Source organism: Diadema antillarum, unplaced genomic scaffold, assembly GCF_040938485.1.
Source record: "Diadema antillarum isolate AM-2024a unplaced genomic scaffold, OU_Dant_1.0 seq00000507_RagTag, whole genome shotgun sequence".
NCBI classification, from domain to species: Eukaryota; Metazoa; Echinodermata; class Echinoidea; order Diadematoida; family Diadematidae; genus Diadema; species Diadema antillarum.
The window spans coordinates 150,148-170,330 of NW_027271462.1; the positions used below are offsets into that span (position 1 = coordinate 150,148).

The 20,183-nt window shown below is 38.6% G+C and overlaps 1 protein-coding gene across 1 annotated transcript; it reads left to right on the forward strand.

Moving 5' to 3' along the window:
• Positions 1-3,499: 3,499 nt before the first annotated feature.
• On the forward strand, positions 3,500-18,890 carry LOC139733989 (mesenchyme-specific cell surface glycoprotein-like). The gene is made up of 11 exons (XM_071644796.1): positions 3,500-3,728; positions 6,817-7,035; positions 7,972-8,173; positions 9,181-9,325; positions 10,560-10,680; positions 11,824-12,000; positions 12,828-12,893; positions 14,855-15,108; positions 16,546-16,760; positions 17,916-18,037; positions 18,802-18,890. The coding sequence occupies exons 1-11, from the start codon at positions 3,512-3,514 to the stop codon at positions 18,888-18,890; spliced, it is 1,827 nt and encodes a 608-aa protein (XP_071500897.1). The 5' UTR covers positions 3,500-3,511.
• The last annotated feature ends 1,293 nt before the right edge of the window (positions 18,891-20,183 follow it).

Here is a 20,183-nt window from a genome sequence, read left to right on the forward strand (position 1 = left end):
CTTTCAATTTTTGTTTAACCTTTTATGGGATTTATAAAATTATTATGTGAAGAAATCACCTACAAAAGGGCCTGAATCAGTTTTCAATAATGTGGTAGTTTTGTTTTTTGTTTTTGTTTGTTTTTTTTGTTTTGTTTTTTTTGCTTCTTGTGTTTTGTTTGTTTGTTTGTTTTGTTTTTTTTTGTATGCCGAGTAGACATTCACCATGTGCATCAAACTGGCCATAGTCCAACTCCTAAAGGTTTCGGGAAGTTTGTTGAAAAATTGATATCAAATTCATATTTTCTTTCAAAAGGGTTTAAGTCCAAAACGCTTTTCTTGCCAAAGGGCCTATAACCATATTAAATTCTATGTATCCTGAGTGGCTAAAGCGAAGCCATCATTAGCTTTGCAGACCACTCGAAATCAACACAAAACCAGCTGAGCAGAATACTCTGTGTCAGGATGTTTTACGTCATTCATGTCAAAGATGATGATGATGATGATGATGACGGTAATGATGATGATGATGATGACAATAATGATTATGATGAATAAAGATAGTGATGTTGGAAAATGATTACAATAATGATAATTGATATGACTAAGTCATATAAGATTCAAGTCATCTGCAAGTTGTTTTTTATTGACATTTTTGTTATCTCTGGTGATGGTTCTTTAAAAAGAAGAAGAACCACCTGACAGCTTTAACGGAAAATAGAATTGTGTCAATACTTTAAAAAAAAAAACCCTGGATTTACTATAAAAAATTAGCTAAGTGAATTTAGGCCCTTTTGCAATAAAAACTCTTCATATGTGTAGGATCAGCGTTAAATCGTCATCACACCCTCGATCGCTGTATCGTATCTCTTTAATTTCGATAATACTTTCACCTGCACTGGTTGACAAGAGTCAAATTTAAGATTACCTGTATTACTATTCATTTGCAGCTGTCCACATAATATAGGTCAAAGAAATTTAATTTCTGTGACCTAAAGGTTGATTACACTCATACACAGGGGCATCGCCCTGCAGTGGTCAGCATAGTGACGTTTCATTGAAATTGCATTTCATTTTGTATTCTTTGGATTACATCTTATCATTTTATTTGTTTTGCTATCTCACCACCATATTACATAATCAAACTAACAAAGAATAAAGCAAAGGAACATAAACAAAGGAAAGCACCTGTCGCCAGACATTCAAAATGTTTGACTGACAATAACCATCAAAACCTTTGCGGTATCCGGACTTAGTCATACATGTAGGCCTAGGTTGTTTGTTCATGTCCATCTGAGCTAGAAGATGGCTGGATAGCCATATTCAGATATGCTAAGCTTGTCTTCCATGGCAAATGCATGGGGTCCAGTAGGATGTGAGGTAATGGGACCACTTCACCGGGTTAAACACAGCTGAACCAAGGAGGAAAATTTACCTCCTTGGCTGAACACCCTGCTCTTTGCGATGAATGAATGAAGCGGGATCTTTTACGTGCATGAGCTGTGACTCTCTCATACACGGGACCTCTATTTTATGTCCTATCCGATGGACAGAGTGTTTTGCCTCTTGCTGCAGGGGACGGTATGTTTACACACAACATTGCTCAGTCCAGACTCGGGTTCGAACCCGGGTCCTTTATTCAGGTCGCTTAGTGAAATTACCGTTACACGACGGATAAAAGTATCAAATTTGGCATACGGATTCCTTTAAGACTATTAAACAATATTAGAGTAGGAGCCCTCTGGAATTTTTCGATCTTTAGGGTGAAAATGTTGAATTTTGATATTTCTTTATAATATGATATATACATGTATAGGGTCGTGAAGCAGACGCGCTGCCGACTGAGCCAACTCACTGCCCAACGTTAACCCCTGATCGATAGAAAATGAATCCTGGCAGACGATTATACGGGTTGTTATGATTTATACCACCCCCTTCCCCACTCCACCCCCCACCCCACACACACACACACACACATAAAACTATTCCCACCACCGCCACAATCATCACCACAAACCATTGGGTTTTAGTTGTGATATTGAATTAGAGATTTATCAAACCTCATCATTACACTTGGCGTCTACCTGCTTGTTCTATTTCATTAGAGACTGCTGATATCATGTGGTTAGATGGGATGAAATGACTATCCAGGCATCAAACTCGCTGGTTGACTAATATCACCCACATGTTAAAATCTTCCACCCACGCGTGAACATGGCCAGACGATCAGGTGGTCCAACTATAAAACCAAAATTTATTGTTCGCGTCACAAACCAGTGATTAAATCCAAGGCATTGACAGAGTCACTTCCCCTGGTTTCAGTCTAGGTCTTGTTCATCAGAGGCAGTTCGGAGATGTCTTATGTCGTCTGTTTGTTTGTTTGTGTGTTGTAGTTGTTGCTGCTTTCGCCGCTGTTTTACTGCCACTCGTCCACACTATAGGGCTTTTTACACTTGTAAATTTTTGCTTAGTCCCGTACCAACGGTGGGGCTAAGGGGGGGGGGGGGGGCTTAGCTGAAAAAATTGGTACGGGACTAACGATAGTCCTGGGTCAGAGAAAGTCCGGGGTTAAGAAACGCAAGTGTAAAAAGGGCTACTGTGTATGAGCGTCCTCACATTTGACGATATTTCGGTTGTGCGTTAGGTCACCATGCGCGTAGCGCTGTACTTAGAGCGCGCCTCGGCAAACACGACTATAGTATAGCCGCATTCACATGTACAAAATAGCGGGATGACGATCCCTCTTGAAATCTCGAGATCTGTATCTCGCTAATTCGTGTACGTGTGAATTCACTAATGGCATATATAGATATATTACCTTCTTGTACACTACGATAACAAAGTTCTCTTCATGAAGTGCATGTATGTATAGCATATCATTTATTTGTTCTAATTAACGGCAATGAAAGAAATGATTTTATGAGATTTCTTGACTTCAAGTCCAGCAAAGTGCGAGCTAATAAATTTGTAGTGTGCGTGTTTTGTTTTGTTTTTGTTTTACGTTGCTTTGGTGCGTCCCTTGTCATCGTCTAATTAAGTCTGTATGTCCGCCTTTCACCTTGCTCTCTGCATGGTATCTTGTCTTTCTCTTTTCAGTGTGCAACAATAATGATTAACCACACAGAATGATTTTAAGACTGATGCAAAGATATAGTGGCTTACTAGAATACTCGACTTAAACTGATATATTAATGGAACAATAGATAAATGGATGAATGAACGAATGAAGAAATGAATACTTGAATGAATGAAGAAATGAATAAATGAATTATAAATAAATAAACAACGATGAATAAATAAATAGATAAATAAATAAATGAATAAATAAATAAATAAATAAATAGATAAATAAATGAATAGATAGATAGATAAATAAATGAATGAATAAATAAATATATAGATAAATAAATAAATATATAAATAAATAAATAAATAAAACTAAGAATGAATGAAATGATGTAGTGAACTAAAAAAAAAATGAAATATTAATAGATTTATGTACTTGGTGTCCTTCCCAGAATTCTCGCCCACAATGCAACCTACGATTAGAAATATGTCAGTGTTGGTGGCGGCGATCATCGGGGCAGCTCTGGCGATGGCGGCTGTCTCTGAGGCCTACCTCTACTTGGAACAGGTATCATCTATCTACGTGCCTTACTCCTACTTGAACCAACCAAAGGTCAAGATCGACTCAGACTCGATGGAGCAGTTCGCCTACGATGCCGAGGATGCGCTGGCCTACGTAGTCGGTAAGATCACGCCTTCATCCCCCCCCCCCCCCCTCCCCATTTTAGCCTTTTGTCAAGACAGGGCATTGACAAAAGGCTACCCCCATTTACGATCAAATGAATGACACGCGCCTTAAAAATCAAAATACCAACAACAATAACAACAACAACAACAATACATGGAGGATATAATGTGTGTTCGAGAGAGAGTGTGTGTATGAGAAAGAAAGTCCTGAGCAACATAATGCTCCCTATTGGTCGAAACCCTTGAAATGGGGGTTCTTTGCGGGAGCGTGATTGGTTAACCCAGTTACGAGCCAGCGTTGCTTCCTCTTCCGATATCTGTGTGTATGTTTTATCTATGTTTATTTGTTGTTTTCGTATGTAACCCGGTTGGTAGCTAATGCAGATCGCACAACCCATGATTTCCCACACTACCAGGGCCCTGTTTCACAAAGCTGTTTGTAAAGTTACTCACGACTTTACGAACGACAATCCAAGTGGGTTTCCTAATTATTGCTAATTTCAATAGCTAAAGTTGAAGTTTGCAGATGATAATGATTATTTTTACATGTTAAAGACACTTTTTTTTAGTTGAAAATGTATATTTGCCCCAATGGAGATGAAATATCGACATACAGTCGTACTTTGTTAAAACATAAGGGAAAGAAATGGGCACACATATTGACACCTCATACTACAGTCTTTCGTAAAGTCATACGTAACTTTACGAACAGCTTTATGAAACAAGGCCCGGGGGGTATCAGTTTCATAAAGCTGTTCGTAAAGGTAAGAAAAACTTACGAGCGACTGGTGATCAGTTCTTGTGCTCAATATTATTATGGAAATTCTGATAAGTATAGCACATCAGAACCAGATCACCAGTCGCTCGAAAGTTGTTCGTAACTTTACGAACAGCTTTATGAAACAGGGCCCGGGTCTTTTATATTCCAAAGACAATGATATTAACTTGACTCGTATAGGAGTTGCATGTGTCCTCGGCAAACAATGCGGCACCCAAAAGCAATACACAATTCATTAAACAATACGAACAGCACAATACTAACAAAGATATATCTTGTTATCTGCAACTGATCTGCTGGCCTACAAACGGAGTGTTCTTCCTTCCGTTGGAATTAGACAGGGAAGTTTGCACCAATTTCTGTGTTTCCTCCCAGGGTGGAAATAGTAGTCCTGGTAACCGTGGTAACCATGGTAACCATGGCAAGAGAAGTTCATGCATTGCTCAATTCACCTATTTCGTCAAGCCTGGATCATGGAAGCTACATATCACTGTGAGAGTGCAAACACATTATATTTCACATTCAAATTCAAATTCAAATTTCTTTCATTTTCAACAAAACAAAATAAACATTGTTATTATTTCATTCTATAGTGACAAACTGATAATGTAAGCGGCACATCGTAAACTATAAAGAGTACACAGGTGGCTCATACTTGGAGATCGGATAACGTGTATCACATGAACAAAATTAAATGTATTTCATCTCTTTTTTATGACAACACACAGACGCATAAACTGAGGAAAATACAGATAAGTGAGATTGATTTGGGAATATGTTTCTGATATAAGCAGCAGTATACCAGCCTGTATGCTAATTGGTGTGATCGTTTGTTTATACAACACATTGCCATACAGTGCACTTCAATCATCGGTTCGGCCTAAGTTCGTTGCCAGAGCAGGCAAGTCACCGTCCAAATGTACAAAATTCAATCATAGATATCAAGTGCAGGGTCAAATGGAATCGTGGTCCTATTACGCAGCCACTCCATTATCATGACGAAACAATGGCAACACCGACGTAAAAATGGCAATAGTGTCAGTGGTTTACTGACGAGTATAGAGATCATTATTATCATCAGTATAATCGTACTGATAGTATCAAGAAATTCTTGAAAGTGATATTCATTATCATGCTCACAGAAATGCAATGGCATAGTATAATAACGTAGCATGTACGATACATTAAGCCTGTATGCTACGGACATTAAGTGTGCATAGCGCTACTGGATTTTTCAGTACCAATGGGCACTCAGAGCTGCGGGCTCACAAGGTTAAAGGAAACCTCCGGATGATTTTTAGATTTTTACATTTGAACAACTATAGATTAGTTATACTGAGGACAGGGTTTCAGAATTTATGATAATCGGGATGAAGAATAAGAATATTTTCGAAATTTATAACAAATTGCAATGATCAAGGATGATGACATGGCAGAGTCACAATAAGAATGCATGAGTTGGAGCTCAAGGTAGCAGCACAAAGGAAGAAGGCATGCATAGATTATACACAGGTGAACTCGCAAGCAAGTGGTATTGTAATGGAATTACACTGCTACATTTCTGAAATATGTGAGCCTCCTATGTCATCATCCTTGTTCAGTGTAATTTCTTAAAGGTTTTTCAAAGTATTTTTTCTCTGCTCAAGACCCACAATAAATTCCACTAATCTATACATGGAGCTGTTGATTTATGTACTACATGATGTGAACTTATGAAAATTGTCTGGAATGCCCCTTTAAATGTCGATCTGCTTGAAATCGATCGCAAAACACTTTGTAGCTTTCAATGCCCATAACTTTTGATTGGGCCCTGTAATGACAAACTATCAAAATGAGAATGAACTAAGTTCAGAGCAGTTTTGTCATCATTGCAAACAGTTATCAGAGTTTTTAATCACAACCGTTTTCTCACCATGCTTGTTCTGTTGCTTGATTAACTGATTGATTGATTAATTTTATTTTATTTTTCAAACATAAGTGTATCATAATGTAACACAAAGTCAAATAAACAAAGTAATTTAGTACCGTTAAAACAAGTGATTGATCAAAATAATATCATTATTCCACGATTATCTGTATTCAGTATTCCACATTCAATTTTAAGGAGATTGCTGTTGCTGTGGCACTTTTTAAATGCTTTGAACAAAACTTGCGCGCCACTGGTCGTGCCGTTGGTAGAAATCTCGGTATACGCACTTTGTATGTTGCTCACGACCATATAAAGGTAATAGTTTTGATACCAACACGTTCTCGTTACCGTTATCATCATCGTTGTCACAATTATCATCATCATTGCTGTTTTCTAGGTGACGATTACCTCCACATCATCGATTTCACGGAAGAAACGCAACCCGAGATCATCTACAAACACCTGCTCCCCCACAGCGCCAACGACATCGCTCACTGCGGCCAACTCGTCGCATACGTCCTTCGGGGATCGGATTCGCAGGATCCCGGGTCTCTGTACGTTTACCAGAAATATGACCGGATGAACGACAAGTTCGAGAGGCTCTTTGAGACAACAGGTATATACCATTAGCGTCCAATTTTACCTCATTTAGGAAATCAAGAGTGAATTAAAAGTAATTGGAAGCATATGTTAAAATCGATGGAAGTTCTGGGTCCCGTTGCATAAAACTTTTTTAACAACCTTAAAAAATTCAGGTTGGTATTTGCCCAACCTGAAATTTTTAAGGTTGCTAACCTAAGAAGGTAAAATCCGTTGCATAAAAACTCTGGTTGGGAGCTTCCAACCGGAATTTTGTGATTTCAACCGGAAAAAAATCCGGTTGGAGTTTTATGCAACGGGCCCCTGGAGTGAATTTCTAATACTCTAGCAAAGAATCCCTGCTCGTAAACTTGCGCTGCGCATGCGCCTTTCTACAAGAAGAACAAGATCTCAACATCTCCTGCGACAATTACTCCGGTCTTCTTTTCTCTAAGGACCTAGGGATCGCTTTAGGGTTGTAATAGAGCGTTAGGATTAGTTTACTGTGATGATTAGGACTAGGGTGAGGGTTATGTTTGTGAGCAGAATCTATGTTTGCCTTTAAAAACGTGCAGATATTTCATGGGAGCAATATTGTCCCTAGAGCAAATGTCATGGCACCCTCTTGACGCAGGGGTTTGTATGAACATCTAGGGCCTGTTTCATAGAATTGAGATTGATCTTACTCTCGATTTATTGAGCGTAACTCAGTGAATCGAGCATAAGTTCGATACTAAGAGTAATAGTCCTGCAGCTTTGCGATCAATCGCAAAGTTGTTTGTGAACGCAATTTGCGATTGATCGCAACCTACGCTCAATCTTTATGATACAGACCCCTGGTGTTGGTGGGATAATGCCTGAGGCGATTCCAATAAGAGAACATTGTTACTCGCCATAGAGATAGTCACAGCCTTATTTAGTAGGCCTAAATAGGATCATAATATAACGGCATTGTTCTGGTTTTTTCCCCCAGTGAACAGCCACCCGGAAATGGTAACTTTCACACCGGATTGCAGTAAAATCCTCACGGCCGATGAGGGGACTGCCGGTGATGATGCCACGGAAAAGTTTTTCCTCAACCCGGAAGGTCGGGTGTCCATCATCAGCGTCTCGTACGAGAGCGATCCACCGGCGTTCGGCGTCAAGTCTGTCAACTTCACGGATTACAACCGGAAGTAAGCTTCCGCGTGAAACTTTTTGATTGGCTTGATTTGATGTGATTCTATTTCTGCTTGCCTCTTTTCTTTCAAGAATACAACACAAAGTCAATTAAAGAAATTTATTTAGTAACATTTGAACAGTGCAAACAAATTCATGGAAACGAGTAAATTATTGATTTAATGTACAAAACTGTTTTCCTTAATAATACAGATTAAAGACGAGCTGTTTTCGTTTTACGTCAAAAAAAAAAACTTTGGATGTCACGTCCCTGCTATTCAAGAAACACATGCTGCAAATCTAAGTGCAACAGAAGTTGAGGAGACTATTATCATAGGCAGATTCTTGACTTTGATAGGGAATACATCTTCAAACACGGGTCGCCAAGTTTAAAGGGATCGTATAGTTTTGGTTGAGACCTAATTTCTAACATTTTTTGTTTGGTGAGATAATGAGAAACTTCTTATGAAACATGAAAGAGCATGTAATTCCATGAGGATTTCAACTTTTATTTGATGAAAATTGGTTTTGAAATGGCTGACATATCCAAAAAAAGAGCGATTCTAATAAAGTGTGGGACCCACGCTTTATTACGATCGCTTTGTTTTAATTTGTTTTTGGATGTTTCAGTCATTCCAAATCTGATTTTCATTAAATAAACTTTGAATTCCTCTTAAAATGGTATGCTCTGTACTATATCATAAGTGTTTTCTTGGTATCTCGCAAAAAGTTAAAAGCCAAATTCTCATCTCTACCAATACTGCACCATCCCTTTAAAACTTAATCCAAGCTGTGTAACTGTTGGAGCCTTGATGAATGAAATACCTGAATGTTCGAAAGTTGTGTTTATACTTCCAGTAATTGAACTGTGTCTATCTATATGCGTGCAGGTCAATGTGCATATACTGGTACGTGTGTGTGTGTGTGTGTGTGTGTGTGTGTGTGTGTGTGTGTGAGTGTGCGTTAGTGTGTATCGATCTCTAATTTCGTATGTATCTTACTATTCTCCATGATACACTCACAGGCGTCAAAAGTACGCTGACCTCGGAGTGCGTTTCCCGTACAACGGTCATTACAACAACATGACGACCCAGACCCTGGCCGAGAGTGTTGAACCAGAGTACATCGCCATCAACCCGACCGCCAATGTGGCTTACGTCAACCTACAGGTATAGTTCTTCCATAGAGTAGCATGAGGTAAAGATTTACCCCTGATCCCATTTGGTTGCCACACCTGACGCCAGAGGCAGGCTGATCCCAGGCAACCGGATGCTCCGGTCATGAAAATCGTGTCCCACCAGGGCCAACACTAATTATATACCGATAGAATACCCGTCCACTAATATACACTTCAGTCCTGGGGCCCGTTTCATAAAACTTGTCATCAGTGACAAGTTGTCATAGATGTGACAAGCTACTGAAATCCTTGCATCTGATTGGCTGAGAGCAAATTTGTCATAGAAATGTGGCAGTTGTCACTGATAACAAGTTTTATGAACCAGGCCCCTGATCATAACTTGATATCAAAACTAGAGAGGATTTCCACCTTCATGTTCAAAGGTTGTCATCAATGGCAACAAGAGGATATGCCTGTTATATTACATCATAGTTGCCACAATTGCACGCAAACTGGATTTTATGAATGGCAGGCACTTTGCACATGGAGGGGATAAACTGATTTTGACTGTATTCCCCGGCAGGACTATTTTCTATCTACACTGCTTTTCTTCGTGAATGTAAGACAAGAATCTCCTATTAAGGTTCTAGTTATTCAAATTAATCAATTCTTGCGATTTCAACTGATTGACGAATTGCCCTAAATCGACAAAAATTACTACCTGCTGCATGCTAGTAAAGGATTAGAACTGGCTGTTGAGCGGAAGCTCGGTGGCCCAGTGGATAAGATGCCTGACCTGTGATCAGGAGGTCGTCGGTTCGAATCCAGCATACACATGCCCATGATTTCTTTTTCTTTTTTTAAATCAGGGCTACTACTGAAACACTGATTAACTGGGTACTTATTTACGTCAATGTTGAGCACTTTGTCATCCTGTTGCATGGGTTCTAGTTTTGATGAGAATGGCTGCAACTTTGAGTGAAATCAAGCATTGTCTGTAGTAAAACAAGGGCATGAGAATTATGAATGGTTTAGGGAAGTTCTTCCATTTTCATAATTATCAGCTCTTTGAAACAGGTGGCTAATAAAACTTTTTTTACACCATTCATGACAGTGCCTCTTTAAGCTATCACTAGTTTAAGTCATGCGAGTGTACATACTAAATACATACATACACACACACACATACACACACACACACACACACGCACACACACACACACACATACACACACAGAAAACAACATTTGAATTCGAAAGACCTTGCTTCCATACATTTTTGACAGGAAAACAACGCTATCGCGATTCTCGACCTGGCGGAAGGAAGGGAATTCTTCACCGAGATTGTCCCCCTTGGTGTCAAAGAATGGATGAACCTGGAGCTGGATCCCAGCGACAGAGACGATGGTAAGAAACCAAACAAGCAAAACAAAAGCATTGTGACGTACTGCTCGTCATTGTTATCGATTATAAGATGAGGAGTCATCCAAAAGGCCCAAGAGCTCGACTCTACTTAAACTAACCCTCTGCGAGCTACATCATAATATACCTGTTCATGTTAGGTCTGTGTGTCAAATTCGTGCACATTTGATTCATTGGCACGAAAAGGGTTAAACCCATTATGCATTAAACGTCGAGCACTTGGACCTTATTTGCATAGTGTCTAACTTGTGCACCGTGTAGTTTGGGAGCCAGTTTTACTTCGTTTCGGGCTCGTTGGCCTTGTTCACGATTAACTGTCTGGCTTGTTGGCTGCAGCATGACGCGTGAGCTTTATCACTCGTGGGCTGCATGACGCGTGGGCAGTATGACTCATGGGTTGTATGACTCGTGGGCTGTATGACTCGTGGGTTGTATGACTCGTTGGCAGTATGACTCGTGGGCAGTATGACTCGTAGGTTGTATTACACGATGCTGCCGAGCTCGTGATGTGAACCTTCGGTGAAAACAAATTGACCAGCCAAGAAGGGTTAAAGCATTCTAACACATTTCTAGAACATTCCGAAAACAAGAACACTCATTTGCCAAAATATCATCCGTTTTGTTCAGAGTACTGAGCGAGCAGATACATTTGAATTGAATTAAATTCAATTGAATGGATCTTGTCACAAATACCATGAATATACTGTCGAGGCTAGAGACCTTGTTTCAGTTGGTGTTCTCCATTCACATGAGTATGATCACCCCAATATCAAATTGATTTATATTTACTATAACCACATTGTATGATGGAGTTATGACTTAGCTTCCAATAAGAGTAGTTCCTTTTAAGTGTCGAATTTGCAGATTAGTTGACTCTGCTAAAAGCAGTGATATTCGGGATCATCATACGAAAGAAACCAAGAAAAGACTTCGTACCGTCATTATTCTAAAAGATTTTGTGCGACTATAAGCCGCTTGAATTACGGCATTGCTATATTTTAGTTCTTATTTGTTTATGCAATGTAATGAATAATCAAAACCCGACTGAGTCGTAAGAGCAAATGAAATAGGGAGATAAATGAATTGTCACTGAAAGGTGACTTGTATTTTTCCCCAAAATTCTTTTAGCGATAGCGTTTCAGACAGGGTACGACATCAAGAGCTTTTACATGCCCGACGCCATCAAATACTTCGAGATCAACGGCGTTGGCTATTTAGCGACTGCTGACGAAGGCAGCGACCTCGACTACCGCTTCGACAACTCATACTGGGGCGACGCCGACAGAGGCCGGTACATTCACAGAGGTTGGTGCTTGCATTCTTTTCTTCCTTAAACCCGTTAGTCCTTTTTGGTCTATGAAAAGGAATGGCATGTGTATACAGATACTGAGAATTATGATAACGAGAAGGAGGATAATAGCAATGACAAAAAGATCAATAACATATGTACATTAATCCTATCAATAATTGCGATAATGATGATGATGATATTAGTGAAAATGATGAAAATTATGTGTTGGTACATGTTGGTAAAAATATCCGATGTCAATTATTTCGAAAAACTGAATGAATTTTGCCGTCATAAGAGGGTTGAATACATAGCCATTCCCAGCACTTAAACATTCAGCGGAAACTTAATGTATCACAGACCCACATAAAGGACTCTTGTGACGTTTGAAAATTTACCATTTTGTCTTAACGTGTGCTCACCCACGTGGGACTGAACAGATAATTTTCAAAAGTCTCAGAACACTAATAATGCACAGATATTGGTGTAATGATAACTGTATGTATACAAATAAACAATTTGATAGCAAAACGACTGAGTTCCATTCGCGTTAATTTGAGATGTTGGCCTTTGAAACTGATAAAGGAAGAGAATGATAAGAAAGTATGAGATATTTCTACTCATAACTTCAGAAATATTGCTGACGTGTCACTGGAAAGATATGATTATGGACTTACTTTTAAATAGTTACAAACGGCACCTAAGCACTTTGCAGCCAAACTCTTCGTATAAAACCTGCAAGGGCCTGTACAGTTCAAAATTTAGAATGGCGTCTCAAATACGTCTTTACAGCACACATTTTTAACATATGTTTATAGCCAGGGTTTTGTTGTTTCTCCATCAGATGGCAAGTTGGCAAGCACCGTCCCCGAAAGCCTCCGCCGAGCCCTTACCACCGATTCCGAGCTAGGTAACACCTCCTTTCCACTCTCTTACCATCCACTTCGTACTGAACGATTGGCCAGCAGTAGCTGATCGTGGAATTTTCTTATCTATGTCTATCACAGTCTGTGTCACTCGAAATCGTGGTCTGGAACGTAGAGTGATCGTGGTGATCGTATCAGATCTTGTCAGATATTGAGGTAAATCGTGGTAATCTCGTTGATCGTTGAAAAGATTTACAGTATTCAAATTGTCGACGATCAACACGATTGCCATAACTGACCTCAAGATCTAATAAGATCTGCATACGATCATCACGATACTTCCACGATTCCACTTTACGATTTCAATCATGGTGCAAATTATAATACAAAAAGATACATGATCAGCTACAGATGGCCCACTCGTGGCGTGAGTCTCGGATCGCACGACAATGAGAGTGGAGAAGATTATCAAGAAGAAAAGGGAGAAATTGGGGCAGAGAACGGAGAAGAATTTAAAATATTCGACATTACTTTAGTAAGCACTCTCAAACGTTTATTAAAACAAATGACTAACTATTCAACTGCCGCAAGTGTTCATGTTATTTATAGCAATGATCTAACTTGGTAAATATTCACTGCCCTTGAGCTAACCTGTGTTCGACATTACCCTCGGCTCTAAATCACATAGGCCTATTTCTGCCGAGTCTCGGAAAATCATAACATGAGTATTCCCGTTCCAGCGCTGATCTCATTTTGCCAATATTTGCCTAGCTGTTCAAATAGATGCATGTAATCAAGTACCGCAAGGAAATATATCCCTCTTCCCCCCTCTCTCCCTCTTACTCGCTCATTCATTGTCTTTCTCTCCATAAGAATAATTTATGTCGTCTACCTGGTAATAATAAATGTCATATTTTCGTCCGGGCAACCGTTGACTCTTAAAGGACGCAATCCTTGAAATGACAACAGTAACCATGGTAACGTCGATTTTCCGATTTATGGCATGTGCAATACACTTCAGCTTTTCTGATGCAGACGATTATAATCTTGCATAGGCCTAGCTGTCTCCTTTTGACAAGTGTCTGACAGACTTTGAAGTCCCTTGTTGACTTTCAGTAAGCACAGAAATAAGATTACAGTTTCTTTCCCGCACAGCAAGTCACATATTTGAAGTCATCTACAAAACATCCTTGACCATGAATGCAAGAGATTAGTAAGTACAGAGATGAAGAAATGGGGTATGATTTTCTTCAGTTTGTCTCCCTCTGTAAAAATTTAATTTGTAAGATCGCAACTACTGATCTACATTCTTTTGCTACTAATCTACATACATTTCTTTATGTATATATCCAAGCTGGACATTCTGTATCATTATATTTTGTTATATATCATGTATTTTCCATCGAGAAAATAAATAGGAAAATAAAATTGAAATTGAAATTGATCTACATTCTTAAAAAAACATGTCGGAGAAAAAGGAATCATTTAGTAATCACTTGCTTTCATTTATTTAACACGCCTTGTCCGACTTAGACTACTTAACATAACAATGTTGGAATATCAGAGCTTGGGTGTTTGTTTGAAGTTAATCGTGTCACTGCTAGCAACCAGGGATAGCCTGGTGGTAGTGTCGCTACCCGGAAAACAGTATAGATAGCTGGTTTAATTCCCGCTGGTTCCTTTTTCCCGACATGTTTGTTAAAAATGTAGATCAGCAGATGCGATCTTACAAATTCCATTTCTACAGTGGGAGACAAATTGAAGAAAAATGCGTACCCCATTTCCTTGATCATGATTATGTTACTGTATTGTCAAACTTAGAGGACTGACTCTGTGACAATTTTCACAAAGTTCAACTAGATCGCCTACACGACTCTTTACAGTGACATCTGTGAATAAAAAATAACCGAACGCTGAAGAATGGAAAAGAGTTTTCAATAAAAATTATGCAGTATACTCCATGTGAGTTTAGCGTCATAATGCGGTTTCATGCAACGTTTTGCAGGGCGCTTGGAGTTTAGCGTGACGGACGGACTTAGCGAAACGGAGCCGGGCAAGATCGAAGAACTTTTCTTCTTCGGAGGACGCGGGTTTTCCATCATACGAACCAGCGACTTTGTGCGCGTTTACGACAGCGGCGACGACATCGAGCACAAAGTGATGAAGTATTTCCCGAAGGTCTTCAACTCGGAAACGTATCCAGATGAGGAGGACAGGGAATTACCGAGTGACCTCGTCGACAAGAGATCGGATAATAGGGTGAGTCATTTCATAAGTAATTGTTGATTTGAATTTGCTTCTCTTTCTGTTCATGTTCCTGTATATCATAATTTCTCCGGGAATTCCTCCCGTCAAGAATTGTAACCGCTCTAAATAATCCTCGGCCTACCATCTACCAAGCCGAGGCGTCGTGGGCTGGTGGAACTGAGCACTTCAGCCTCACGGTTAAGGATTCGAACTTTGATAATAATCATGACGATATGGATGCTATATCCGATGATATTCTGCGACGCTTTACAAGCATGACAAGACGAATAATCAAGTTGTAAAATGGGTTGATGTGTTCTGAATTGTAACTCCTCAGAAGTATCATGGCAGCCGCTGTCTTTAAACTGTTGTCTGAGAGCATCTGAGAGTCATGCTTTTGTCAACAATGTCTCTCTCCATGTCTCTAGTTGAACTTTTTTTTTTCCCATGCGAGGACAAGCCTTATGCGGCCCTCAAAATATGAAATGCTTGCGAGAATGTCTCCTTTGATTTGGAATAGATCATTTATTCATTTATCTATTTATTTATTTATTTATTTATTTATTTATTTAATTATTTATTTATCTATTTATTCATTCATTCATTCATTCATGTATTTATTCATTTATTTATCTATCTATTTATCTATCTATATATCTATTCATTTATTCATCTATTTATCTATCTATCTACCTATCTAACTATTGATGCGTTTATCGATTTATTTATTCGACCATCTATCTATCTACTCGAGTATCTACCTATTCATGTGTTTATTGATTTATTCATTCGACCAGATGAAGAGCAAACACATATCATAAACAATGCAAACATAAGACAAAAGCTAGAGTGAGCATACTAACTAAAGCATACTCTGCACAATACATGTAACAAAAAAAAGAATGATAGGTGAAGATGCTGGCAACATGTGGGTCAGGGCATACAAAAGTAAACACATCTACTATTGCCTGTAGGCATTCAGATCAACAAATTCTACCCCTAAGGATCATTAATAAAATAAATGCAGCTATGTATGCAATTATTTAAAAAAGAAATCCACACTATAAAGATGTTGTAATATAATAAAAATGTGGAGAGGTGTTAAAACAAGAATGTTATTAGTATTTTTGTTGTTATTATTGATATCATTATTATCGTTATTCGTATTCTGCTTATTATTGTTATTATCGATCATTATTATTATTATTATTATTATTAATATTATTATCATTATTATTATCATCATCATCGTCGTCGTCGTCATTATCATGATTGCCAAAAAACAGAGAAAACGTGAATAGCATTCATTATCTCGATTCCCATGACATGATTTTGACTGATTATTATGAAAACTGTTATTATTACTATATCTGTAAATGCTCGTCTTACCATATTACTGTTGTTGCTGCTGAAGTTGGTAACGAAGGTGCATTTGTGAATTCTCGACAGGGACCGGAATGTGAGACCATTGAGGTCGGTACGATCGGCGGAGAGACCGTGCTCTTTGTCGGGGTCGACCGCGCCTCGGTGATCGCTATTTACAAGGTAAATGAGAACGGGCAGGCCAGCTTTGAATCCCTCAACAAGCACGGCTGGACGAATCGGACCTTCGAAAAACTCTTCAGGGAGCGCCGACTCGGGGATCTGGATCCCAAGGACATCGAGTAAGTTCCTCGTTAAACTGCAAAAGCATCGGTGTTAGAATTAACACCATGGATGTTAAATCTAAAACCGATCAAGTATCAAAAGATGACCACACCTACAGGTGAAGAAAGTAATACTAGTATGTTGTCTTGGTTGTGATGGTGTTGAAAAGTGTTCACCTGGTACTTCGTGGTGTTAAATTGACACTGCAGCTGGAGATATTTTTGACAATGATGTAAATTCAACAATGACACTGCATGGTGTTGATTTGATATTGCTTGTGTTATTGTCAATGATATAACACCCGTCCAGCTTCAATAGGGAACCACACAAACTGGTGTTACTGTGGTGTAAATGTGTTCACACCTTCATTTCAAAATTCAATCACTTTATCGGAAAATTCTTGATCATCTTTTGTTGAAGTTAAAAATCAACAAGAAGAATAGTAACTATGAAACTATCAAAACAAAAATATATTTCTAAATGACACCGCGAAAGGTGTTAATCTAACACGATAAATGAGCACCGGAAATTAACACCAGATTAGAGTTTCTATTTAGCACCAGAGACTTTTTGCAGTGTAATTTGTTTGTTTGTTTGAGTGCCTGTTTGTGTGTGTGTGTGTGTGTGTGTGTGTGTGCGCGCGCTCTTTTCTCTTTAAACCTGAAGTCTTTCAGAGTTTGGGATGCTCATGTGTGATACATTCATCTCTTTTGACAATCTACACGTAGTATCTTTTTTTTTAAATAATAAATCGTCTGAATTCTTTGACTGAACGAGAAGAGCTAACTGGACCCTTTAGGAATTCTTTGCTCCAATGGAAGAAAGTTGAACTGTGTCTGTGCTGAAAAAAAAAATGCAGTTTTCTATATGATATTTTCATGTGTTAGGCTGCTTACGTCTAATTCATGTTTTGTTTGATTGGTATTTTTCTTCCCAAAGAAGGTCCCCCATCCTCCTCAAAAAAAAGGTTAATAAAACAACAACAAAAGAACATATGATAAATTGGATATCAATATTCTGATTGTAAAGGGGATAGTTGTACAGAATCTCAAACATGATATTACTTCTATACCTGATCTGCTAAAGTTCGATGGTCATTAATTAAGTTACAAGTAAAGCAGAAAAGATGAGATCGAGTGAAATTGCATTGATTTGACCTTTGCACGTCCCAGATTCATACCTGCTGCCAACGGAAAGCCAGCCAGACTTATGGTAGGAGGGGCCGCTAGTGGCACCATCTCTCTTTACAATGTCAAGTCATCAACAGATGGAGACGCGAATTCTACTCAGCATGGTAAGTAGTGTGCTGCCCTCTGATGGTCAGAATTAGACAGTTTCCTTGCGGCGAAATTATCTTTTATTCATGATTTAAGATAATGGGCATTTTGTCAATCAGTTGTAATAAAACAACTCGGTGCAAGAATCATTACACCTGTATTTGAATAAATACGTAGTACCCGCTGCTATAATGGATCAGAACCATAATTGGCTATCAGACAGAAGGTCGGTAATGTTTTGAGAATATGACACCTCAGACCTGTATAGGCAGTCAGGAGGATTCTGGTTCGAGTCCAGCCCTAGTATGTATTCCCCTGAGTTTCATCACGGAAACGACTAAAACACTAAATAATCAGTGTGTATTTACATCGATGAAGAGCAATCAGTAAATCAGCTGCAACATTTCGTTTGCAGTTATACGACGAAAACTGCTGACAAAAGTGTCGAAAACTCAACTTAGAGCGTGTAATACATTACACATTGTTGGCCAATCTGGCGTGTTTTACCCGAGTCTACATTGCCTGTGAACTATTCTGAGAGACATTCCCAACATATTACTACTGCATGAATTACTGAAATTAGGACTTATGCCATTATCCATGAGATATCAACTTGCTTCTGTTTGATTCTAGCAGTGGAGGACAGGGTCAATAATATATACATGATATTATTCTAACTAAATAAAAGTTCTTGAAACAAGAGCAAATGAATAAGTCATTGTAATACGGAGTATTAGTTTGTTTTATTCGAACTTTGTCTGTCTTTGTGTTGCTTTTACAGGTGACGGAAGAGGCCAAGGAGTACAGACGGCGCCATCTACGTTTGTTGTTTTCACTTTTCTGACGATGGTGGCGGTGTTGCTTCGCTAGTCACTTCGGACGCAACATTTTGCGAATCTGCATGCTAAACTACGATTCCTTGAGAAAAGAAATTGGAGATTATCTGTTCCCCAGAACTTACCGAGGGAGCAACATGCACCATTCCATGGCTCGATTTCAGTTCAGGGTCCTCCCTTATTCCTGAACAACGTCTTCTATTGGCTTGACAATACTCTTCGCCCGAGAAAAGTATTGTCGAATTAAAATAGAATCGCTCTGTGTGGTGACCATAATCAATGAAATGTAAAGGGCTGGCTTTCTCTTAAAGGGAAAATCTGGTCCATCCGAAAGTTATTGTGCAAATAAAGAATAAAATCAGATCAGTGCAGCAATAAAGATTTGATCAAAATTCGATAGGAATTAGGGAAATTTATGAAATTACAGTGTACCTTTTAATTATCTAAATTAATTTGATTAACATTTAAAATCTTTCAAACATATCTAGAGGAAGTGAAACTAATCAAAAACCAAATCGACAATGCGGAGCCCTAAGTGCTCTTAGGGTTATGATGTGATCAATAATCCTATTGATTATGTTGTTGATCAAAATCGCGTGTGATTTTAAACTTGGTTTAAAAGAATGCTGTTCAATTTTCTGCATTGGATCATAGAAGTCCCTCCTTTGTTAACGCTGCAAAGATTCTCAAAGGAGTTTTGAAAATATTGTTGAAAACATAACAGATGTACAATGTTAACTAAATGCAACAATTTCTATCACAATTAACATAGAATACAAATATAGACGAATGTACGAATAGCAAAACAACTTCTGTTGTATGGGTTCTCTCTCTTTCTCTCTTTGTTGATCGCAACATGTTGTTTTTATTGTTTGTCGGAGTGGCAGACACGAAGGTGCCGAAATGATTAAACATAAACAAAATAGATAAATTTTTTCAATGACACTGCACTGACCTCACATGACCAGAAATATTTTTGAAGATGTAATCAAATTCATCACATATATTCTAATTATTTTCTTTGTGTTCAGCAGTTTCAGTCTCAAGTATCTCAAATTGATAAGAATTGATGTATCGTTTTATGCATTTTTCTTCCAAAAAAGCAAGAAAATGTGCAAAATGAGAATTACAGTGACGAGTGTCATGTGGTTATGTGGGGATAGATACAGAGACGCTGAACATTGAATGAACGCGTTGCTGTGCCAAAAAGACTTAGAGTATACCTGCGATGTAAACTGCAAAGTTGGTTTTGCATTCTATTGCAAATGTATGGGAGGAACTCTGCGAAAAGATTTTTGGCTGAACTGCACTTATGATATGAACCGAA